Below are 27,041 nucleotides of genomic sequence, written 5' to 3' on the forward strand. Positions count from 1 at the left end.
TCTCGCATACAGTATGCGAGCTTGTTTATCGAGCTATGTACAGAATCTAGAAGATTCAATCTTCGGACACGCTAAAGGAAGACTACGGAATACTTCACGGACCATGAAGTGTTCCACATGACGTGATGGTAGTCGTGAAAGGGTCGATAATGCAATCCTAGTTCTATTATGTTTCTTTTTAAAACATTTTATTTTTGTTCTTTAGTTCATTTTTTGGAGGATAGTGGTTCATTCAATGTTTTACGAAAGAGGTACGACAGAACTTGGGATTTCTGTGTCATTCTAGTTTTCGAATCACTTAGCAACAAGAGGAAGTTTGACTCTTAGATTATCACAGTGGTTCTTGAAGTGCAATTTACTTTTGTAAGTATACAAAATTATGTTCTCAATTATTGTTAGTTGTTATATACATGGAATGATGAGGCACTAAAAATTTAAATCAGGTGTGTGGGATCTATGATGATACAGGGGATCTGATTTTGTAAAATGAGTGTAGAGCAATTCTTGTTAACATGTTGTAGATTAAAGCTTTGATGATAATTTGGTCTAATGAGTGCATGCTTTAGGCTATCCTGAATCAAGTGGTTGTTTGAGGGAAAAACACTTGTTACGAGAAAGCAAAGATCTACTTACAACATTGAAGTAAGTTCAAAGAAGATAACTTTATCTTATTCCCATTGAAGCGAGTTCTTAATGCAAGGATCATTTGTAGTTTGAGACAATATAAATGGTTATTATATAATAAGGCTCAGGAGCATTAGATAAAGTTTATTTGCTTAAGCTTTGTGGAATTATAATATCTTGAATCTCAGATTGCATAATAGTTTCACAATCGTTGTCATAGTGAACACTAACTTGGTTTCTCTTAATCAACGGAACAACCCATATATAGTTATCTATTTAAGTTTAGAAATTGGCACTTATTATTCTTAACCAATTTTTACTTCTTGTCTGAATTCATTAAGAAATAACAATAATCATATAAGAGCGACAATAAAAAATTATTTGTAAAGAAATTCTTTGTGGGACGATCTCAACTCTAGTTGAGTTCTGTAAATTGACAGTGACCGTTTACACTTTTATTTGAAGTGTATATTTGGATGTATCATAGGTTAAGATAATATCCTAGAGAAGTTAATGTATTTATTGCACATAGAAGTTATTTCTATTTAGTTACATCAGTTTACTTGTATTTTTATACATGTCATGGTTAATTGTACCTTGCATACAATAAGAGTTTCGGCATGTTTAAGACAATTTTCTTTATAATGCTCATTACTTTTCGATTGTATTATAATGAAATGAGTAGTTAATCATGAGTTGAGTAGAGCCAAGGTAAGTATTCTTCCTTACTCCTTTCAAGCCTATGTGTGGTTTTACCATTCCAACTCGCATACTCGTACATACAATGTACTAATGCTAGTTGGTCTGCATCGTTTTATGATGCAGATACAGTTAATCAAGATCAACACGCAATGCTTCGTTGATCTAATTTGAGCATCCAGAGTCAGTGTTGATCCTCCGTATATTTCGGAGGACTTTTTTATTGCTTTTTGTATTTCTTTCATAGAATGTTGTAGGGTTTCTCCCAACATTCATCTTAGTACTAGTAGAGGCTTCATAGAAAGATAGATAGTCAGACAGTCCGTTTTTTTGTATCTTTTTTCTAATCTTACATGTCAGATGTTTTATCTTTGAGACTTAAGTGTCATTTTGGCTAAGATAATAAATTAAAGTATTTCTCATGAGAATGTTTCCAAGTTTATGATTGAGTTAAGTTAAGTCTTTCACTGAGTAAAGTAAGCTAGGTCAAGGGTTTACTCAAGGCCAGTTATTATCGTTGGGTGCCGGCCACATCCAGGGTGTAGGCTCTGTACATGACAAACTTGGTATCATAGAACAGAGTTAAGAGTCCTAGGGAGTCTATGAAGCAGTGTCTGTAGATTCTTTGTCGCTGGTGTGAAGTGCACCACATCTATGATTAAGAGGCTATGACGTTTAGGAATTTACACTTCTTTCATATTCCTTTCGTGCATTAGAGTTTTACCACTGAAAGTCTTTCTCTAATTCGTGCTTATGCATATTTCAGATTAACATGCCTCCACGAAGAGCACTAAGAGTTCGTCTAGCCAGAAGGATTGTCGAAGAGTTAGAGGTACCTAATGCACCGAATGTGCAACCTCAAGGAAAAGCCAACAATGATGAATTCCATGAGGCTATCCGGATATCAAGCCAAGCGGTGAATAATCAAGTCGCGCAAAATAATTTTCTGCCTTAAATAAATAAAATTTGGTGTCCTAAAAGATAATTTCTGCATTAATAAATAAAATTTGCTACTTTAAAATGCCCTCAATTAACTAATTTCTGCATACTAAACGTTGTTTCTTTATGTCCTAAAAGCTTTCACCAAGGATGCCAAGAAATTCTAGTGGAATTCGTCGAGAGTGATCCCTAATCAGGTATGTGAGATCTTTCTGTGTTGGTTCGTTCACCCACACGCCAACAGATTTAACTTAGAAAGTTTTGAATAGAATGATTGATGAATATTCAAGTTCTTGATGAATTATTGTTGAATTCTTGTTGGTTGAGTTGTAGCATACCTTTAGTTGTTTTGATTTGTGTTTCCGGGCTACTTTACGAGTCTAAACTACTGGGTATTGAGGTGTTTAGTGATCCAAAGTTTTTGTGGGTGAGATCCATTGAAATTTAGAAGGTTTAGAGATGAAAAATGGAAAAGAGAAGTCGGAAGTCCCGTCCAACAAGCCTTGGGGAACCGCGCCTGCCAGAGCCCATCAGGGAAGGCTCTGTCTGATAATACATGGCGCGCCACATCAGCTAGAGCGCCTCAGACCACAGTCTATCCAACAGGTTCTGTCTCTGCGTGCCTCTCAGAGCGACAAGGTCATCCGGATCCTCTCTTCCTTCCCTATCCTTTCGTACTAGTTCTTAAGTGATGTACCCACATTCCTTGGTTGATTCCAACACTCTAAGGTACATATAAACATCATGAAGTAATTAATAAAAATGAAATCATGAACCTTGAATACATAATTCAATTCAAGAAAAGTTAGGATCAAAGTCAAGTAAGTTAAGGAGTTAAGTGTAAAGTTATGAAGTAAGTAAAATAAAGTTTTTTAAATATTCCAAGACTCTTATTTAAACTTTTTAACTTCGTCTTAAGACTCAAGTTTTGTGTTAAACAAAGAGTAAAAATTGAAGTCATTCCTTCAAATAAGTATAAGGGACTAAGTATTCCCTAAAGAGTAGATCAAGATCAAAAGTTTCAAGTTAAGCAAAGAGTAAAGAGTTAAGTTTATTTCTCAAAAGATATAAGGGAACTAAGTATTCCCTAGAAAGTTTATACATGTTTTTACATTTATGTTAAGAGAGAACTAAGACTTCCCAAAAGAGTTTTGAACAAGAAAGGTGAACATTGATTCTAAAGGAGATTTTGTAAAGCTAAAGTATTTGAGCAAATTATCTCAACCAAAAGAAAGGAAGTTATTCTAAAAGTATGAGCTAGAGCATATTTTGGGAGTAGTATTGAACACCAATATGGGGATAAAAGTTCATATTAACTCAAGTGCCCATGTAAATCATGTAGTCATCATGAGTGTTAACGGGTCATATTTTTTAGATGATCACGTAAGTTAAGCTAGTGGATCAACTAAGTTAAGTAAGGTCTTAAATCGATGGCGAGATATATGATGGTCCATGGCAGCGTGAGGTATAACGTTGTACCATCACTTAGGCTCATAGTGATGGTTGTCGGTTAAGAGAATCTCCCACAAAAGTTAACGTATTTTTGTACACAGAAGTTTTGTGTATTATCATATACATTAGTTTACTTGTATTTTTATATAAATGTCATAGTTAATTGTATATTGCATACAATCAGAGTTTCAACATGTTTCAGACAATTTTATTTATATTGCTCATTACTTTTAAATTGCATTATAAAGAAATGAGTAGTTAATCATGAGTTGAGAAGAGCCAAGGTAAGTATTTTTCCTTAATACTTTCAAGCCTAAGAGTGGTTTTAGCTTTCCAACTCGCATACTCGTACATTCAATGTACTAATGTCTGTTTGCCTACATCGTTTTATGATGCAAATACAGGTATCCAGGATCAGCACGCAGTGCTTCTTTGATCTAATTTTAGCATCAAGAGTCAATGGTGAGCCTCCTTATATTTCGGGGGACTCTTTTATTGCTTTCCGTATTTCTTTTATTGAATGTTGTAGGGTTTGTCCTAACATCCATCTTAGTACTAGTAGAGGCTTCATGGACAGATAGATTGTCAGACGGTCCGATTTTCGGTCTCTTTTTGTCTTACATATCAGATGTTTTAATTTTGAGACTTAAGTGTCATTTTGGCCAAGATAATAAATTAATGTATTTCTCATGAGAATGTTCCCAGTTTTATGATTCAGTGAATTTAAGTCTTTCGCTGAGTAAAGTATGTCAGGCCAAGGGTTCGCTCAATGCCAGCGATGGTCATTGGGTGTCGTCCACGTCCAGTGTGTAGACTCATGGCGCGACAGTGAATCTTATGAAGTAAGCATGTCAAAAGTATAAATTTTCAATTAAAAAATGAATATATACATATATTGTGGGCCTAAAAAATTGAGGCATAAAATAATTATTTTAGTGATTTTATGATCGAAAAGACCATGTGCGAATTCCGAATTAGAGTGCGTACAGAAAATAACAAACATACATATTTATACAAGGGGAAAAAGAAAACTGAGACATGAATGCAAATAACTGTGTATATGTGAAAAAGCTCAAGGGGACTCACATATGAGCCCTCAAGTAGTATCGTCAGGGGAGTTGAAAGTGTTGGTTGATTGATTCTCCCTATTGCATTCTAGATTTTGGTCCACAAATCTAAAAAAAATATTTTTGGATGATAGAAAAGAAAGCTTAAATATAGTGTCCAAAGTTGGGGACGTGTATAGAGAAATATAGAATGCAGCTGAGGGATGAAAAAATACAGAACAAAAGAAGGCTTTTTTAGTTGGTATGTGGTGGTTTTACAAGAAAATATTTAGAAATATTATAAATAACCTTCTCTCTCTATAAATATATATTGATTTATTTTAGATTTGATAGAAGTCAAAATTAACAAAATCTACCAATCTTAAGAACCTTCAAAAATAATTAATAATCTTAACAAGAAAATCATTAGCGTAACATAGGTAAATATATTATAAATATTTAGTCAACTTTGGTGTGTTCAACATTAAAATACCTTCTTGATGACTCAATTTCATACCATATAGTCAATAATATTAATATTGACTCACATATTAATTATAATTTGACCATTTCATTGATTAAACTTGATTGAGTTAAATAATACTACTTTTTGGAAAAATAATTGACCATAGTTGACTTAACCTTACTTACAAACCTACCAAAACTCAAACTTAATTTTGAAATTTAAATTTTGTATTTGACTAAATTAGTTTTTTCCCTTTATTTGGGTTAAAAAGTTCAACCTTAAAGAGGTCCAAAGGACACCCAAATAGAGAGGTTAGTTTCAAAAGAACATACGTTCTTGGAAATACTTGAATTGTTCTTTGAAATATTTTATATAAATTTATTTCTCAATTTTAGATTCATTTCTATTTTAATTCCACACTTCAAAATGATCAATTCTAAATTTGGAATCTCTCTAACCAACATTATTATATAATTCTATCGTGATAAAACAATAAAATGATTAGGTTATAGCAAAAAAATTCAAATTAATTTAAATAGTTTTAATTATCAAGACTAATATCATAGATGCAAGCTAAGAAATTGAGACATTAACATATTAATGTATATATACATGAGAAAATGATTTTAAGGGATTTAAACGTTGATTGCATGAAAATTGAACTAACAACAAGAATTTAGTTCACCGAGGGATATATCTTACTAGTCAATGAAGTAGTTGAAACCAAAGTCTCCAGTTTAAATTTCAATGAAAACAAAACTGCTGAATATTCTCATTTGTCTTAGTTCTGTCGGACAAATTACCTGCTACATGTTGTTGGTGCGAAGTGTCAGATATCTTATGGCAATTATGGTAATCAAACATAAAATACTAAAATAGCACTATAGAAGTAACTTATAATGACAACCAAAAATTAATTCAACAAACCTTTAATAATCAATAATTCATTCGTAGCTACAAATCCAGAACCAGGAGCGGCTCAAGCATATTAGTGGCCTAAAAGAAAAATCAAACGGGGCCTTAAACTGAATAGTTAATAATTTTGATATGATTGATTTATTCTATTTTTCAATTGATAATATAATCTTTCTTATTTTGAAATATTTTTCCGAGATACAATATTCCAAATATGTCAAATTTATTCTAATAAATTTTTCATTTTTCATAAAAAGTTTATTTTTTCTACAAATAGCATTCAATATTTATTAAAAAATAATAACGTATAACGTATTATAATATAAAATGGGGCCGCTTAAATTTGAAGGCCTAAGACGCTTGTCTTTTTTTTACACGGTTAACCCACCCCTGCCTAGAGATTTTATCTACTAATCTCTTAGAAAACAAAAAGAAGAAAAAAACCTTTAAAAAGTGGACAACTTTCTACTTCCTATTATTGATCTTCACCTCTTTTCCTCCAAAAATTAGTTTTATAAACTATTTATAGAGTAAGCAATTCTAAGTAAAATAATTGAATCTAATACAGATTAGGAACTCAAAACCAAAAGGAATTAGATTTCCCAGTTGTACGCATGATTTGTCCAACCGCCTTAATTCTGCGCCTTTAATTAATTGGCTACTGCCTTCACAGATTGCCTCGTGGCACCATTCCATTAGCTGATTCGCAGTTAGCAAATTGCAATATGCAATCTTTGTACCATATATATTATATATTATTATATTAAATTTAATTCATTAACGTGGCTCCTTGATTTTTTTTCTTTAATCTTACGTCTTTAATTCATTTTAGCTCTAAATTTTTTTAATTTTTACACTATTTTATTCCTACAAATAAAATATATTATTTAGAACTATATATAAAATTAATATTCAAAAAGGATAAATAAAAATGTTAAATGTGAGAAAAATAATAATTAAAAATATATATTTCTGGCCTCATATCAGCACCCACACTTAATTTGAAAACATAAAGTACGATTCTCAATCATTATGCAAGACATCCAAATAAATAATAAACCTCTCACCTCCTAACCTCAAGGAGAGACTTCAAATTCAAATAAAGCTAATAAAATCACTTATCTATCATGAAACAAGTGTTGTAAAAAATAAATAGTCCACACACTCAATTCAAAAATTGAATATAAATTAAGGACTTCACATCAAGAATAACTCTTACACTCACAGAGAAAATTAACATGTATGCACAAAGAACCACATGTTTGCCCATTATGTACATCTCCACTAATTTAAGCATACTTGAATAGAATCAAATCGGACTTTAACGGTTTATAATGTAGGCTAAGAAACGGGTAGGAAAATTATATAATAGTGACTTACACTTCCTTAAGCACTTTGCAATTATTTCATGCGTTAAAGGTGCACGATGTCCTTGTAAGGACCAGGGCCAACATCAAAATAACTTCTTTTGTTCATCTCTTTTTTTTTCACATCACATTCTTTCAAAGAGGATTATTAAGCACTTTGTAGTTACCATTGATAACCTCAACTATCCCTTATTCTCACATTTAAATACAAAATAAGTCTATGCTATAATGTTCAAGGAATTAATGTTCAAAAACTAGGGATTCAACAAAATAGTCAACGAAAAAATATGGCTACCAACTAAAGACTACATGCTTAAAAAGGCTAACTAGTGATATAATCCTATTAATCACTAGTGAAAAGGGTAAAATTACCATACAAATCAAAGAAAGCCTATTATCACCTCATGAACAAAACAACACTTTTATTTCGTTTCAATAATATGCAGGTTAAGTTCTAGACTAAGATAAAAAACATGAAATAAACAAAATCTCGCCACACATGGAATAAGTATCTATCAAGATGGATCAATTGCGCTTCTAAGGACATGATAATAAGAAACTACAATATGAAATAAGTTATATACAAGGTCACCATTATGAGCTTAGATGTCAAAGAGTCTGCATTGTTTTATCAAGCATTCACAAGAAAGTTTTACAAAAACAAATTAGACCTAAATAGCAAGTATCACAACACTCAAAAGGGTCTTTTTTCTCTCAAAAAAAATATAAAAAAATAATTATTTATTCCTAAAAAAAGACACTCGATTCAAAGGGACTATCCTCGAAAAAAAAACAAGAAACAAAATGTGAGGAACCCATTGTACAAAAAGGACGCAATAAACCAGTAAAAATTATGAATTCAGGAATTCATTCCTCCACCTCTCACTTAAAAACACGTTATGTCCCCAAAGCATCAAATAACATTTGAACCAATGGTTAAAAAACTTCCTGAGGCCTTTAGGTCTAGCTAGTAGCATGTTCTCTCAATTTTCATCAAAGATCGTAACCCCACACTTAAGCTCAAACATGCTTCTTAGTCCAAATGTTGGATACTCAGAATTCTCTAAAATCTGTAAAAACAACACAAAAAATGACGCTAAAAAAATAAAAACTAAGAAGTTACACTATAAATTGGGTTGCCTCTAATAAACGCTTAATTTAACGTCGCGACAGGACTCAAATAAATTTACCACTTTTCTTTCCACTTTGAACTTATGCATTTCACCTCTGACTTTACATCAAATTTTCTGCGCCTCTCAAGGGGTGTCAGTATAAAGATAAAGAAATCAAGTAATATATGTTGTATCTTGCACTTTTTTTCCCTTCAGTGAGGAGTGCCGTTTTGTCTACATGGACTAAAAAACTTTAGGATATGTGAGCTTTGTTCCTCATCAATACACTCATCCATTAGTTTAGATTGTATACAAAAGTGTTTTACATGAGATTCAAAATGCCTAAACTCCAAAGCAACATTATTTACAACATTCTCACTTTTGTACTCTTTCTCAACCTCAATATTAAGGAATAAGGTGTAGTTGAATGATTAAAATTCCTCTTTTTGCTCCACTAGTTGGTCATAATACACAACAATCGATAATTGGGCTTTAGACTCGTCAATCTTTTTGTTCAAGTGAGCCTCTAAGTCATGAATATCTAAGCCAAATTGATCAATTTCTTATGTGAGCTTATTTTTTTCTTTAATCAGATGGGTAGACTCTTCAATCTTTAGAAGTTGAATTCGTTCATATATCCAATATTGACTCATTATTCTTATTCTCCATAACTCTCTCCTTGTTGGGCACCAACCTCTTATAATTCAGCTTGGATTGTAATTTTTGATTGAAGAACATCAAGCTTATATTCTAATTCGATGATTTCTTTGTACCCTTCTGTTCATTCAAATATTTGTCCAGTGATTTTTGAATTAATCTTGTTCAACATGTATGTACATTGAAGCGCCTATTGTTTTGCATTCTCTGCTTTATCGCCCCTACCAACATCACAAATAACAGAAGAATTATAATAGGGATTTGAGGGAAGGGAATAAGTTCTTGGACAAACATTCCAGTAAATATACTAACGGCCACATATATGACATGAAAGACTTGCATCACTCAATCAGGATTTATCTCAACCATACATATCAATAAGAGTACGAAATAATTCAAAAATAGAAAAAAAATAATTGTTGAATTCTTTTTATAAAAAGTAAATTAATAAATAAAAAGAAAAGTAAACCTATAAGATTAGTTAATTTCTAAGTTCATGTGTATGTGATCGCGCAAGTAATACAATGAATCTTAAAAGAACCAGATTATCAATCCCAAAGGACTTGTCAATTAACTATTTTTTACTAAATTATACAAGTCTAATTGTTTTTTTAAGAATGCCAAAAAAAATGTAGAAATAAAATTATATAATTACTTGCTATAGTTTAGAAAATCCCAGGGCTGCAACATGTATTGAATTTCATGTATCATAATATTGTCTTAGAATTAATTTTAGTCCTCAAGTTACTGATTTACAGGGTTAATTGTACGAGTTGGGTTAAGACATCTAGTCATCGACCCCAGTTAACTATCTAACTACATCGTTGAGTAGGAAGAAATAGACTAACTGACAAGCATTTATATTTCATCCTGTTTAATAACCAAGCGAGTTGTTCGTCTGGACATTACTCTTGAATACAAATCATCTCAACTTAATGAGTCGATCAGGCTCTTTATATACTCTGATGTATCTAACCTCTCCTCTCTCGATTTAAAATTAGACAATATATTTTTCTTATAGTGATCAAGCATTAAATACTAAAATAAGAACATAAAAGTAACTTATAATAACAACTAAAAGTTAATTCAACAAGTCTTTAATAAATCCATTTGTAGCTACTACCCCAAAATAAAAGCTTTAGCTACTACTCTCTAAGAAATCAAGAAGAATAAAAAAACCTCAGTCTCCTCCAAAATAATTATTTTTATTAACTATTTATAGAGTAAGCAACCCTAAGTAAAGTAATTGAGTCTAAATTAAATTAGAAACTCAATCAAACGGAATTAGATTTCCCATTAGCTGATTCGCAATTAGCACGTTGCAATATGCAATCTAGCACCATATACATTACATACTAGTAAAGAATGCCCGGGCACAAAAACAAAACTACCGAAAAGGTTATTACAATATATTATGCTCATAATTAAAGCGGGCAGTTTAGTGATTGAGTTGAGTATGCATCTTGATTAGTCTGCAGGAGGTATTTCGTTTGGGAACGACCATTTTGGAAATGAGCGGCAAAAAAGGATTGTAGCGTATTGTTTTAAAATGTACAAAGTGTAACATTTGTTGCATTGAATAAACTCCTAACACTGGTAACCCTGCAAAGATGCAAGTGAAGATGTATTAAGCATAAATTTTCTCCAGAGAAAGTGTTTTTATTGTTTCTACATGAGATTAAAATGTATTCATTGGTTTTGTGGTTCAATCTACAAACTCACAAATTTAGCAATGATGTGTGAAAAATTTGCTGTGTATTATTTCCCAATACTTATCATGGTCATCTATGGGCACATAGTAAAGACAAGAGCTATGATGATCAAGGAGCAGATTAACCATTGAAAACAGATGGTTTATCAACTTGACGAATAACACACTGATAAATAACATTTGCCTCTTGAATGGACTTATTTTGATTACTATAAAAAAGGATTAGCTTATATGTAACACGATTAAAGCCATTGTATTCTCGGTTTTCAACTTAGAATGGTGAATCATGTGCCAAGGAATGAAGGTTAGATCAAAACATCTTGTTCAAACTTATCTTGTTGTATTTTGAAAAAGAGTAGGTTTCTCCCAGTACACACTGACCTGCATGTCCCTTGTGTGGAGCAGTAGTTGCACTCACTGCAAAGAAAGTAGAAGAAATACAAAAACATTAAATAGGTTGCACACTTATTCATATAAGTTGAAAACAACATATCTAGTGTTATTGTGTGCTTTAGGTAGTCTTTCAATAGGGTAAAGGTTTTAAAAAGTCCACTATATTTTAATTCGGACTCATAATAATTCTATTACATATGGATATGAAATGAGGGCAAAAATACAGTATCACATTTTTAGAGTACTTGTTAATCCTTGTGTTCTCGCAACTACTTCATACCAGAAAGATTTGCATAACTGAAATCTCTATATTACTTGATGAGTTTATTAATTAACATTATTGTCAATTCTATGAATCGAATAAAAATGTTATCTTTGAGATACCATGGCATGATTGATTTTCAGATTTGCTTCTTCAAAACTATTGAAGAGTTGCAGGCTGACAATCTTTCAGTGAAATGTGGATTGTCGGGTAGCAATAGAAATTTGCAGAGAAAGTTTGATGAAGTTAACAAAATCAAAGTGAATTGTTACCTTAGCTATGGAAAGGCTCAGAGAATAATTTTATTACACACTATATTATATAAATTTCAACAAAATCTATTGTTTTGTAGAGAGAAAATTGTCTTCTTTTAAAAGCTGAATGAGAAAATTATAGGAAAAATTGAAGGCTCAGTAAATGTTCAAGTTAGAATCTTACACATGATGATTGTCGATATGTGATAAAGCGCAAAAATACAAAAATGCATGAGTCAAGAAAGGCTTAAAAATATAGAGAAGCCCAAAGTCAAGTTGAAACGAAAATTCAAAGAGGCCTCGCGGGCAAGCAAATAACAGAAGCATTGCAAAATCAAATGGCAGATGCCGAGTTAGGGAATCAAAATCAAATAAACACCCGTGAAATTTGTGTGGAAGACACTCACCTGATATAGGAAGCAGCGGCAGACTCCACCAGCGTGCAAAATTGAGAGCGAGCGAAGAGGAGAGGAGAACCGAGGTGCGAAGATGACATTGTTTGCTGGTCGGCCGAATTTGACGTGTGGCGGTGCTGCACGTCAAAGGAGGCGTTAAGGTTTATGCAATATTGTAGAATCATGTGAAAATTATGTTCACCTGGACACAACTATGATGGAGAAGAGAAGAAGAGGAGAGAGCAGATGGAGATGGTGGATAACAATGGAAGACGCCATAGAATTGATGCAGAAAAGACAATTGACAGAAATAGCCAGATGACTTTTCATTGTTTTGGTTGGATGGAAGGACCATCACTTATTAAGAACGATTACTAGTATATGTTCCCGTGCATTACCCGAATTTTTAACTTTTTGTTTATTTTAGTTTGATTCAACCACAAGCAAATACTTTATATGTTTTTACATGTTTTTACATGTTTGGACTACTACTATGAATTATGTTTTAATTGAAATAATATTATATCCCTGTAACAATTAGTGATATTCGAATGAAACCATCTCTATGTCACAAATATCTTACTTTGATATTAAAAATAGAGGGAATTTATCGATAGCCCCTTAAACATTACATTAACTTTCATTTAAACACCTTAAATAGATTTTATTTATTTTGAACACTTGTAATAGGCTTTTATTGTGTCATTAGGACACTTTTCGCTGACTCAGCAATATAGGTGTGTTGTACGAATTCTGAGCGCGTTTGAAAAGTTTTTTTAAGAATTTTTTTTCGTCTTCTTCCTCACTTTCCTCTCTCTTTTCACCACCCTCTTGAATTTATTTATTTTTTGTTCTTCTTTCTCATGCTTTCTCTTCCACTTTTCACCATCATACAATTTTTTTTAGGTTAGTGTATTACTTAATTTCTGCCTCATTCTTGAGAACCAATTTTTTTTTTTGTGATCTCACATTTAATTTTTCATCCATAGTTTTTTGTTAGATAATAATCGCTTATTACTAATCATTTTCTCTTAAGCGTGCAGACCTATTGAACATCAAAACAAAAAAATGATTACAGTTTCAAAATAGAAGCATTTCCCTGAAATTTTACTTCGTTTTAATCTCAATCTAATTTTTTTCTTCCCATAATGTTTGTATATTCACTAGAAAATCAAATAAATAATTATGTAAAGTTGCATATCAGATAATTAATTTTCGAATTTATAATTAATATCCTTAGCAATTACGATAAAGATGTATATTTCAAAGGAGATTTGTGTCTTTCTTTGCAACTATAGTGACATGTGATAAGAGAAAATACAAATTGTACTTTTTCCCTGTTTCTGTTCGTGGTGGAGTTTTAGAAGAAGAAGACATGTAAAGAAAATAAAGAAAGGGGTGGGACCCAGGTTAGAAAATGAAGTTTTTTTAAAAAATAAAAATAAATTCACGTGTCACATATAGATTCATTTATTTCTTCACGTAAAAAGTGTTTGTCCAACGCGCCCAAGCTAAACCTGAAAATATAAAAAATATGTCAAAATGATACAATCAAAACCCACTTTAGGAGTTTAAAATGAATAAAGACTTACTTAAACTGGCTAAGTGAAAGTTAGTGTCAAGTTTAACGAGTTACCGATGGGTTCAGCCTTAAAAATAAAATGTCATAAATTATACATTAAAAGAATTAAGTACACAATTATTTTTATTTAATTATATATTACATATAACATAAAATAAAGTAAGGCCAAACACTATTATTTTTAAATAAACATAAATTCCTAAATTTTAGGCCTACAAATATTACAAAAAGAAAAAGACAAAAATACATGGAAGAAGAATCCATATTGATACTTAGTTAGTTAATATATTTTTTTGTTTATTTTCTGATTTTATCATCTTCTTTTTTTGGAATCGAAAAATATCCTTTTCATTTATAAAGATTTTTAGATTTAGAATACTTAACATTAGATTTTAATTTTTTAAAGAAGACCATCGTTAGCCATGTATTTGAAAATAGTTAGTTAACATTTTTCTTTTTGTAACTTTTATGCTTTTATCTTAATCATTTTTTTTGTTTAGAAGTAAAAAGTATTTCAATTATTTGTAATTTTTTTATTTTTTGATACAATCAAATATCATATTAGGTATATGAAAATGAAATGGAACATATCACTTTTTGTCATGTATGTAAATTACCTTTAAAATAATTTTAATTTTAATTTTTAATTTCTAATTTTAAAATAGTTTTATTAATTAAATATAAAATTATATTTTGAAACACTTCATCATGCATGAAATAGTTATTATAGCCCCATATTTATCGTTCATTTTCTGATTTTATCTTCTTGTACTTCTTTTGATTTAAAATTTAAAAGTATTTTTTTCTTTTAAGTAGATATCCAATTTTGAATAATTCATATTTAAAAAAATAATTTTAAATCAATATAATGATGATTCAATTTTATGATAAATCTCATATTAAAAGATTTACATATAAATTTCTTATTGTGGAGTCGTCTTAATATTCATAAAACATAATAAAAATAAAAGTAAATTATGATAATGACTGAATTACCTATCTCCTGAATAAAAGAGAATTCATAAGTCATAAATTTTACTTAAATGGATTATTTCATTGCAAATTGCTATGCTAATGACATAAATCAAAATTGCAATAAATAATAAATGACTGTTACGAAAAATACGAAAGAAAATTCATAAGTCATAATTTTGCTTAAATTAATTATTTTATTGCAAATTGTACTGTTACGAATTACGATCTTGCTTGACGACTTCAACACTAACAAACACATCCAAATTTGAATATTTCATACTTTTAATAAATATTTTAAATCAATATAATAAGATTCAATTTTTTGATAAATCTCATAACCAAAAAAAACTTACAGGTAAATTTCTTATTGTGGATTTGTTTTAATATTCATAAAATAATAAAAATAAAAATAAAATATGATAATGATTGAATTACATATCTCATGAATACAAAAGATAATTCATAAGTCATAAATTATGTTTAAATGAATTATTTCATTGCAAATCTTAATGATAATGACATAAATTACAATTGCAATTAACAATAAATGATCGATTTTTCCTCTTTTCATAAATCATCTACAATGAAATGAAGATAAATACGAAAGAAAGTTCATAGGTCATAATTATACTTAAATTAATTATTGTATTGCAAATTGCACTAGTACGATCCTGCTTGATGACTTTTAACACCAATAACGTATTTGGTAACATTTCAAAATGACCATTACATTAATGGTAGAACTTGTGAGGCACTTTCTTCTAAACAACACTATTCACTTTGATATCAACATAATTTAACTTTCAACCTACTTGAGAATTTTGAAAATCGAAGATCACGTCGATATCAAACCATGATATGCCACATTTTCTTCCTACTCTCTTATCATAATTATGTTAATATCAAATCATGATATAAAAACAATTGAAATATAAGATATATAAAAAAGTAATTACCTGATTCGATGATGATCTTGTAGAAAGAAGAAACAAAATCTCCTTAAGGAGGAAAATTTGTATAATCTATTTTGTGAACAACTTGTCTAATGAAGTTTTTAGTTTCAGAGAAAACCAATATATAGAAGTGACAAGAAAAATGGAAGTTACATGAACTCAACTTTATTAGGTTTATATATTTTAATTTTGAAAAATTGTCACTTACTTTTTGAAATAGTTTTGAATTTCTATCTCGTTTTTTAATTAATTAATAATTAATATTTTATTAATTAGTTTTTAGAGTTTGTATATAAGTAGGAATGTAAAATATTCCTAGGAAGTTTTAAAACTGCTTATTTGAATTTTATGTGTTAGTTAAATATAGTATTATTATTAATATTAATATATTATTAATGTATATTATTTTTACCGTGTTTTACAATTTTTTTTGTAAGTTTGCAGTTTTTAATTTTATTTTTTAACTATATTTAAATATTATTATTATCATTATTATTATTATTATTATTATTATTATACTGTTATTTTGACAGTTGGTTTCAATTTTTTTACCGTGTTTTCCCAAGTTTTGCAGTTTTTAATTTTCTTTTAGTTTTATTTTTTTAACTATTTCAAAATATTATTATTATTTTTTATTTTACAATTATTTTTCTATAAATAAGAAAGTCCTGGATATATATATATATATATATATATATATATATATATATATATAAAGATACTTATATTATAGTGAATGTCTAATTGTGTGGAGTCTTGTAAGACATGGTTAGAAATCCTATTTGGTGACCAAATAAGATTTCCCCTATAAATAAACGGGTTTTCCTTCGTTGTAAACAAGATTTGTGAAAGAGCTATGGATCTTGAATATATTTCAAGATGAGTAAAAAATCTTTTCTCTTTTCCTTACTTTATTCTTCTTTTAAATTTATATAGTTTTATAAAAAAAAATCACTTTTTTTTAAATATAATTTTTATTTTATTTTTTAAAATTTACAATCATATTATTTTTTAATTTTTAAAATAATGCTTTTTTGTGGTGATGACATGTAGGCGCTATCTCCTCTCCTTTTCTATATATATAGATTATATTGAATTAAATCCATTAAGATATCTGCTTGATTTTCCTCCTCACTTCCTTCTTTAATTCGTTTTAGCTCCAAACTTCTTTAACTTTACATCAATTTACTCCCACAAATAAAGTACATTGTTTTTGGCCTCACACCACTTACCAATCACATGAAGTACCTAATCGATGTCTAGCCATGAGTGTGCGAAATAGGAACTTCGGACCTACATTCATGAGATAATGTAGGCACAAGTATGTCACTACAAAAAAACCTCAAATTGCCAACAAATTTTACTAACAACTTAAGTTGGTTAGTATTCTACTAACAAGTTATCAATATATTTTTAATCAACATAAATCTTACTAACTAAGTATTTTAGTTGGTAAATAGGGCGGGAATAAATGGCGCGAAATTTAGCAACATTCTATCAATGGATTACCAATAGAAATATTACTAACGAACACCTTTGTTGATAATATTACCAACGAATTATATATCGGTTGATAAATATGAGAAAAATTATTTATATAATTTAGTAACATATTATCAATGAATTACTAACCAAACATTTACTAACGACAAGATTGTGTTGCTAAATTTACCAACCAAATATAAATGTGTTAGTAATTAGTAACGAAATGTAATTTGTTGGTAACATGCCAACCAATATCAAATTAGTTGAAAATTTTGCCGACGAATAAAGATTGTAGTTGATAAATTAATAACATCATTAAAATAGTTGGTAATATACCAACCGATCACTAATCCATTGGTAAAATTTACTAGCATATTAATTATTAGTTGATAATATTACATATGAATGTTTAGTTGAGTAGTAACTATTACCAACTCTAATACAATTTATTGGTAAATTATTAATTACTAACTTATATTTTAATAGTTAGTAAATTTACCAATTGAAGTTAATTTTTTTTTGTAAATCAGTGTCTATTGTTGATGCTTTAATATTTAGTTTGTATCATTAAGCAATTTAACTTTTAACTTTTAATCAAAATTTGACTTTGTTTAATATTTTTGGTAAACGTGCTTAGATTAAAACTCCGTTAGTGTCATTAGCTTTAAAAGGTTGTTTTTTATCTAACGGGAAGGTTGATTCATGTTTTGAGACTTTCATTTTTTGTTTGTGCCATTATGTATTTTAAATTTTATGTTTAGGCCAGTTTTTGACTTTGGTCAATATTTTTGTGAACGTGTTCAGATGAGAATTTTGTCAGTGTAATTAACTCCGAAGATCATTTTTTTATCTAGTAGGATGGTTGGTTTGGGTTTTGAGGCTTTCATTTTTACTTTGTTCCGTTAGGTGTTTTAACATATAAATTTTGGCAAAAAATTAATTTTTGTCAATATATTTAATAACGTGCCCAGATAAGAATTTTGTGAATGCAGTTAAATGGGAAAAGTCATATTTGATGTAATAAGATAGAGGGTTTGGGTGTTGAGGCTTCCGTTTTTAGTTTATGTCGTTAGGGATTTAAGGTTTTAAGTTTTGGCCAAAATATTACTTTAGTCAATATTTTTGATAATCGTACTCGAATTGAAATTTTATTAGCGCAGTTAGCCACATAAGTTCAGTTTTGATCTTATTGAATGGTTGGTTCGAGTTTTGAGACTTTTATTTTCAATTTGTGTCCTTAAGAGTTTTAACTTTTAACTATTGGCTAAAGTTTGAATTAGGTCAAATTTTTTTGGGAAACATGCTCAAATTTGAATTTTGTCAGCTCAGTTAGCTCTAGAAGGTCATTTTCTGATTTATAGGATGGATGGTTCGAATTTTGAGGTTTTCATATTCAATTTATACCGTTAGATGATTCAACTTTTAACTTTTGGCAAAAATTTCATTTTGCTTAGTATATTTTTTTTAAACGTGCTCTGATGAAAATTCTGTTAGTGCGATTAGCTTCTAAAGGTAATTTTTATATCTACTAAGCTGGTTGTTTCATGTTTTGAAGCTTCCATTTTTTGTTTGTGTTGTTAGGTGTTTTAACTTTTAACTTTTTGCCAAAATTTAGATTCGGTCAATATTTTTGGTAAACGTGCTCAAATTAAATTTTATGATATAATGATATGTGTCATGTTGAGACTAATTTAACTTGTTATCATAGATTTTGAATGGTTACATTCAAATATGATTTATAAAATTGATTAATATTTTTAGATTTATATTTGTGTTTTTAGATTTTTAAATGCAATAAATTAATATATATTTTAGTAATAAATAATAATTCAGTTCATCATATTTTGAACATATTGACAATCAATTACTAACCTAACATTGAACATGAATGATACATTACCAATAAACTAACAATCATATTAGAAAAATAAATAATCATACTAACGTATTTAAAGTTTACTACCAACAAGGGTTGTAGTGTAGTGGTAAGTACCCTTGCAAGCTGCATCCTTAACCAAGAGTTTCAGGTTCGATTCCGTCTAGGTACATATCATTTTTGTTAGGGAGTGCTTTACTGCCCAACGTGGGACTTTCCGGTGTGAATCCAGATTTAGTCGGGCTCCAATGTGGGTACCGAACACCTGCTGTAAATAAAAAATAATTAAAAAATATTTAAAATTTATTGGTAAAGTATCAACACAAATTTTTTGTTACTAAAATTACCAACCAATTACCGATGTATGAATCGAAAAATGAAGAAAAAAATTTACCAACTTCTTTTTAATTTGTTAGTAAAGGTACTAACGATTTATTAACCAAAAATTAGTTGGTAAATTTACCAACAGAAATTTATGGGTCATGTTTCAAAATTTTGTAACATCTTTGGGTGTTTACCAACTGATTTTGATTGGTATATGAGGTTTTTTTTGTAACATCTTTGGGTAAGTTTACCAACAAATTAAAATTGATTGGTAATATTACCGACAAGCTTTTTAGCAACAGATGAATATAAGTTGACATTTGATTGGTAACTCAATTTGCCAACCAATTTGGTCAATTTAACAACGAATCTTTTTGTTGGTATATGAGGTTTTTTTGTTGTAGTGTGTATTAGTACATGAAATGAACTAAGTTTCAGAAGAAAATATGCATAAACATAGGCATGATAACATAAAAGACTTAAAACGTGTAGGCATGACCACAATGAAACATTTAAAAGCTTTTATAGAAGATATGTCATGAAGATGATAAAACATAGCCTAATACATTAATATAAAGAACATAAGGAAATCTTAAAAAGCATAGTCATTTGTGGGATTTTAGTTTAGCCGACAATAAGACCATGAGAGCTATATCCTGAAATTTGATATATCCCTCATATCGAAAGAAGGGGAACTAGTTTCAAAGATAGAATCCATATACATCACCATTTTTTAAAGTGAATCTTTTAATTAGGTCATTTAAGACACCATGCAGGGGCACGTAGTTTGGGACTCGAGGTTGCTACTAGGAACTATACCATTTGAGTTTCCACTTCAAAGCTCTCTCGATGCTTAGTATAAATCTCAACGAAATAGGTAAAAGTCAATTATCAATTTAACATTGGAAAGTAAATCACCAATAGCATTCAACATCTTTCAAGGTCAAAACATAGAATAAATCCTTAAACATAATTCAAGATGGATGAAAATCTTTCATTAATGTGAATCCTTTTTTGAGAAATACCTTTCACATTCATGATCATAATAACATTTGAGAAAACTTTTCATTATAGCATTTACTTTCCTTTAAAAGCATCATTAAATCATTTATAATAACTTCATCAAAATATGCATGTCTTCATAGATTCACAACTCATAGTTCATACCTTTATCATGAGTTCTTAATAAAAAATCATGAATCATACATGGGTCAACATAATTTCAACTAAACATTATGAATTAACATAGAGTTATGCATTAGAAGACTTAATTGACAATAATATATCATAATAGAATGGAACGCATGATATTAAATTGAGATCCTAATTTAAATCAATTGAAATTGAAAGGATAACTTGAAAACCTTGGGGACCCATGGAGGAAAGGACTCCATGGATTAATACCCACAAACCTTAATCCCTTAAGCAAAAAATGATAGAGAATTGAAGACCTCAATGGAACCCTAGTTATTCTCCTTCTTTCTTAGCCTTGAGAGAATTTGGGGAGTTGTTTAGGAAATTTTAGGAGAATTGATAGAGAAAAGGTAAAATTGGGGCTTGAAACATTATACTAGAGCTTAGGGTAGAAGGAAAACTGACATAGTTTGATTTAAAACAATTAGGGAGAAAATGAAAAAGCCTTTTAAAAATAATTATCGAGTCAACCTACAGGCTGTAGATCTTTCTCCGGTTCATATTAGTCAATCGTAGACTAAGTACTAGGACCATGATTTCACCTATATTTTGACGGAACAGTTTTACAATTTGTAGGTTTTTCTAGAGTCCGCAGAAATAACTTTGACCCTTAAAATTTTTACTAAGGTTGAGACTCACCTACGAGAGCTATCTACGACTCGTACTTAAAATGACATGACCATCATGATGACCACGACATTTAGTTTCATCATCACCCTTCTTCACAAATTCACGACATCCATCAACCGAATAGTCACCAAACTTAGTATCATGATTTTTAGGCATATACCATATTTTATCGTCATATCACCATTTGAATTTTAGCTTGTGTTGCTTGTCATTTGTTTTTTTTTTGTTTTTTTGTCTAAAGCTTTAAAGGTGAAGTTTTAGTTTTTGCCTTTTCGTTTGAGTTTAAACGGTCTTTATTACTATGAATAATTTTTTAATTTTCAACAGACCATTAATTTTCTATGACATAATTTGTGATGAGATTATCTGTTAATAAAGTAAATTTACGTAAGTGATGCTATATTAAAACATTGTGTAAATGGTGTTCTTAATGTAACATCGCTTACGTAAATTTACTTTATTATAGATAATCTCATCACGAATTATGTCAATAGAAATCAATTGTGTGTTAAAAATTAAACTATTATTCACACTATTAAAAACCGTTTAAACTCAAACCAAAAGGCTAAAACTAAAACTTCTCACACACACACACACACACACACGCACGCACGCACGCACGCACGCACGCACGCACGCGCGCACACACACACACACACAAAATTCGTATTTGTGGAGATGTTTGTTTCTCAAAATGAAATGTGCTTGAATCAATCTCAACATTGATGTTTTCCTTGCGTCAAGATTGCATCAAGTGGGAGTGATTTTCATTTATCAATATAACTAAATCCTTAAATTTCTTGTCAACCGTGAATTATAAATACATTTAGGATAAATATAAATTACATATGGGTAAATATATCAAAATAATTAACTTACGTAATTTTTCAAATGATCTTTCAACCCTTCAATATTTAGAATTATATAGTTGACTTTTTGAGAATCTTTAGGACCATGTACATCAGTAGCCGTGGTCGGAGGCACGTTTGGAATAAAAACATGTACATCAGCAGTCGGGGTCGTAGACACAATTGATTGATCACACTGACTGGCTTCTGAAACCTTTGTTTTATGTTTAACCACTTTTTTTCTTCTTTTTAGGGGTGGTGGAGAAGATGTTCCAGACACTCTAGAAGATCTCCTCAGTAACTGTTCAGGTGTTTTGGTGGAGAAATCATCAAAATCAACTTCGTCATTTGGTTGTACTAAGGGTGGTAAAGAAGGAGGAGCATGTTCAACTTCACACTAAGTCAAAAGCTTCAAGTTCCTCCGCTGTTGGGACAATGTTTGAACATGCATTTTGAATGTATCACAACACAAAATATTTAAATGTTAAGACAAGACATAATGTATCACAACACAGAAAATGATTAAGACATAACACAATGTATCACAACAAATAAAATAATGATATTAATAAGACAAACTTGAAATATTTAATTTTCACAGTAAAAAAGGATTTAATTTTACCTCTTGGAAAATGCTAGACATAAGCATTTCAAACTTTTCCTTACACACTTCTCCTATTACACATTCTTGGGATGACATTCCATTCTTTCATTAGCAATTTCAAAATTTAACTGGGATACACATTCGTATATCCATATGTTTAGTGCATACGACAGTCCATATAATTGATACAATTTTTTGATAACATCAAAATCTTGTCTAAGTGAACTGATGAACTTTGAGAATGAAAGCTGACCCCAAGGATAATCTCGACATCTACCATATGGAACCATTAGAAAATTCACAATAGATATAATTATACTATGAAGATTTAAGACGAATGTATGAATAAAGAACAACATATACATTTGGAATGCATCCTGAGCGTTCTCCCAGTTGCCCATCTTAAACTATTGGACTAGTTTATTCTTGGTAACACTATTCACTGCACTGGAAAAAAACTTCTGGAATAGCATACAGGGAGTTTATTCTGGGTATTGGAAATCATTGATATTGCCTTTGATTTTAACTCCAGTTATTATTGCAAATTCATCTATACCAAATTTCAGGATACACTTATTCGCATGTCTAATATGCAACACATTAGAGTTGCCTTGTTCCAACTCAACAAGAGCAAGCACTTAGTGACACTGTTTTCTTCAATTGATTTCCAATTTCACATAATTTCTCTCTCTAAAACTATAAATTTTTTCTTTTTAATGGTTCTCAAATTTCATTCTACTTCATTAATCGAAGTCTATCTGAGATGGGCAGAAAGTTTCAAGGGTCCATGGAAAGCTACTTGGAAAAGCATGGCACCAACAAAGGTGAATTGTTTTCTTGGCTATTTAATTATGTTTTTTTAGGTTTTAAAGCAATCTTTGTTTAGTTATCGCACTCTGGTTAACTGTATATCGTCGTTTATTTTTTGGGTTGTTTCCATGAATTTGAATATTCATGTTTGAATGAGTTATTCAGGTGCAATCTTATGAGACGTACAACAAATTTTGTGTTCTTCCGTTAATATTTATATTTCATGGTTAACTTAATTTAAGAATTGGTGCAACAAAGGTGTTTAATAGTATCTTCGAACCAAGTAAAAGACTTCTTCATTTCTTTTCCCTACAAATATAATTCTTCATTTATACATTTGATATTTACATGATTTATATAGTGTAGGGTTATTATTATCGAAAATATCAAGAAAATTTGAGGGGATGTGTATTGATGGATCATTGTAAAATGGAGCAAAACAAAGTAATGTGAGACTCAGAGCATGTTTCTTCATCTTTGTGTGAGATATGGTATGTTTAAGGTACAGTGAAATACTTTATTCTCAATGTTCCAGAACGATATGCACTTGATGATCATGCCTCAGTGAGCTTCTCTTTTCTATATTTGTTCATATTTATTCTAGATTGTACATCACTTCATGTACTTAAATAATGGTTGCATTGGTATTAATCTACAAGGTTTGGTCATCTAGAAAGTGAGTACTAAATACCTATGGAGAACAAAAACTTCATTCGCTTTTTCATTAGATGCTTACAGATGGGGATTAAGATATAGAAGGTTGTTGTGATTAGTTAAATCTACTAAGAGCCACAAAATAAGTATCTTTTTTTGTTCATTATGGTCGTATTGACACATTATTGGACTTAATCTAGAGAGATAATGCATCTCTTTAGAAAAGATTGAAAACTACATACAAGATATAGAATCTCTTTATGGTGTGAAGTCTTTCGAGAAAAAACTTACAATCATGGAAAACAATATCACAATTATGGCATACAATATCACAATCATTTACAAGCTTTATGCAAATTTTAACTTTAGTACAATAGACTTTGCATTTGGAGTTCATAGTTGCCCCTGTGAATATGAAAATTTTTCTTTCCCTCTTAGGCTTCTTTTAACTTTAAATCAAAGTTCATTCACTGACTTTTGAATTCTTGGAAAGTATTGTTTCAATATGTTGATAAAGTTCGTCAATCATGTTGATTTTCTATTTTCAACTTATTCAATATATATTGTGTCCTTCATTTTTACAACCATCGATGAGGACTATCACTTTTATATGGTATTTGCAGTTGACTACTCCAATGCCTCTCACGTTACTTGTGGTCCTTGATGTTGGTATTGACACATACATAATACTCTCAACTCCATTTGCAGATAAAATTTTGAATCTAATATAGTAAATTATCTAATAAATTCAAAAATCATCACCATATCATTGGATAACTCTATATTTTTAGCTTCTGATTTTCGTGTTTATTGTATCATTGTGTAAAGAATAACTTTATGCTTTTTGGAAGGCACTCTTACGGTTTTATTTCCATTCCATTTTTTAGTTGTCCAAGTACTTCTAAATTACTCGCTCTTTTCTCTCCAATATTCTCTCTTTGTTACTAATTTCTCTATGTGTGTGTGTGTGTATATATATATATATATATATATATATATGTACATATATATTATATATATATGTATGTATATATATATATGTGTGTGTTGTGTGTGTATATATATATATATATGTATGTATGTATGTATGTATACATATGTATATACATATATGTATATAGGTGTAGGTCATATGCGGCCACTCAAACTTTTCCTGATTATTCATTTAGACACCTCAACTAGACGTACTACCTATTGAACACTTCTTCCATTCTGAATTCGAACCAGTTGAACATTTTTTGAGAATAAACAAAAAATAGAGGATGTGTGAAATACACTCGCGCTGACATGTCAATTTGACCAATTAAATAATGAAATGTGTTATTTTTTAATCCAAAAAATTATTTAAACATTATATTATAAAGTAAAAATAAAAATAAAAAAATATTTTAAAGTAAAAAAATGAAAAAAAACTAAAACTTAAACACCCACTTCCCTGCCTTCAACTAGAATCCAAAACATACATTTCCCTCTAACTCTACTAATGGCGACCATCCCATCCTTGTACAGTTCCATCTTCAACCCGGCAATTTTTTTTTCATCATCTTTTTTATTAATTATAACTTTTTACTTCATCTCGTTTTTTAGGTAGAGAAAGATGGGGAAAAAAATCTCTCCGAAAAATTTATATGTTTCATTTGTCATTGTCCAAAAAATGGAATTATTTTAATTTTTTTATGTTTCATAATCGATTAATTTTTTTGGATGAAGAAACATCCTTACATTAGGCAAATATACATCAATTTAAAGTCAAAACAACACATTTACAACAAATTAAAAACTTCAATAAAAATTTGAGCAAAGTATATAATTGATAGAAAAATCCTCCAATAAATTCGAACAACGAGACATCAATTTAACACCAAATTATTAAATTAACAGCAAAGATACAAACTCCAAACTTAAATCCTTTACAAATTAAACATGAAAGAAAATGAAGGTAATAATAGTGGAATGGTGGTGCAACCAATCCTAATATGGATGACAATGGGGCCGAAAATATAACAATAATCGAGCTAAACAAAAAGTTTAAGTTAAGTATAAGGAGAAATTAAGAGGAAGAAAAAGGGGTGTGTAACGGCGGTGATAGTAGTAAAATGTGGTGTGATGGAGGAAGAGTGTCAAAGAAGATCAAGAAGAAATAATAGTTTTTTTCCAAAAATAAAAGAAGGCCCAATTTAATTCTTTCACGCGCCTAAAGGGTGTGGATTACAAACAATGTGCCACATAGACAAAAAATGTTGAAATGGTTCATATTAGGAATGGTTGAAATGTTCAATAGGTAGTACGTCTAGTTGAGGTGTCTAAATGAATAATCGGGACAACTTTGAGTAGCCGCATATGACTTTTGCCATGTATATATATATATACATATGTATACATATATGTATGTATATATATACATATGTATACATACATACATACATACATACATACATATATATATATGTGTGTGTATATATATATATATATGTATGTATATATATATATATACACACACACATATATGCATACATATGTATATATGTATATATATACATAAATATATGTATACATATGTATATATATACACACATATATGTATATACATATGTATTTGGGTATTTCTACATTCAACTTTTGCACTATATGTTTGAATATTTGATTTCATAATGACTTGTGCCTTTGTAAGTGGTAGTAAACAATAATTTTGTCAGTTCTTGTAAACTTGATGTGTCCTCATCAAAAGGAGAAACTTATGGTATTTCTAGGCAAGAAGTAACTCATTTAGATCACGTGTTGTCTTATTTTTCATTGCTTAGGAGAACGTGTAAC

The 27,041-nt window shown here is 29.8% G+C and overlaps 1 protein-coding gene across 1 annotated transcript; it reads right to left on the reverse strand.

Annotated features, from left to right (window-relative positions):
* Nucleotides 1-9,078: 9,078 nt before the first annotated feature.
* LOC104646718 (uncharacterized) lies at nt 9,079-15,932 on the reverse strand. Its single transcript, XM_010321036.4, has 5 exons — nt 15,806-15,932; nt 12,495-13,809; nt 12,305-12,429; nt 11,370-11,405; nt 9,079-10,879 (listed from the first exon to the last, which is right to left on the reverse strand). Exons 2-5 carry the CDS (start codon nt 12,645-12,647, stop codon nt 10,822-10,824), a joined length of 372 nt encoding a protein of 123 aa, XP_010319338.1. The 5' UTR covers nt 12,648-13,809; nt 15,806-15,932; the 3' UTR covers nt 9,079-10,821.
* Between the last annotated feature and the right edge of the window lie 11,109 nt (nt 15,933-27,041).

Source organism: Solanum lycopersicum, chromosome 1, assembly GCF_036512215.1.
Source record: "Solanum lycopersicum chromosome 1, SLM_r2.1".
Classification (NCBI taxonomy): Eukaryota; Viridiplantae; Streptophyta; class Magnoliopsida; order Solanales; family Solanaceae; genus Solanum; species Solanum lycopersicum.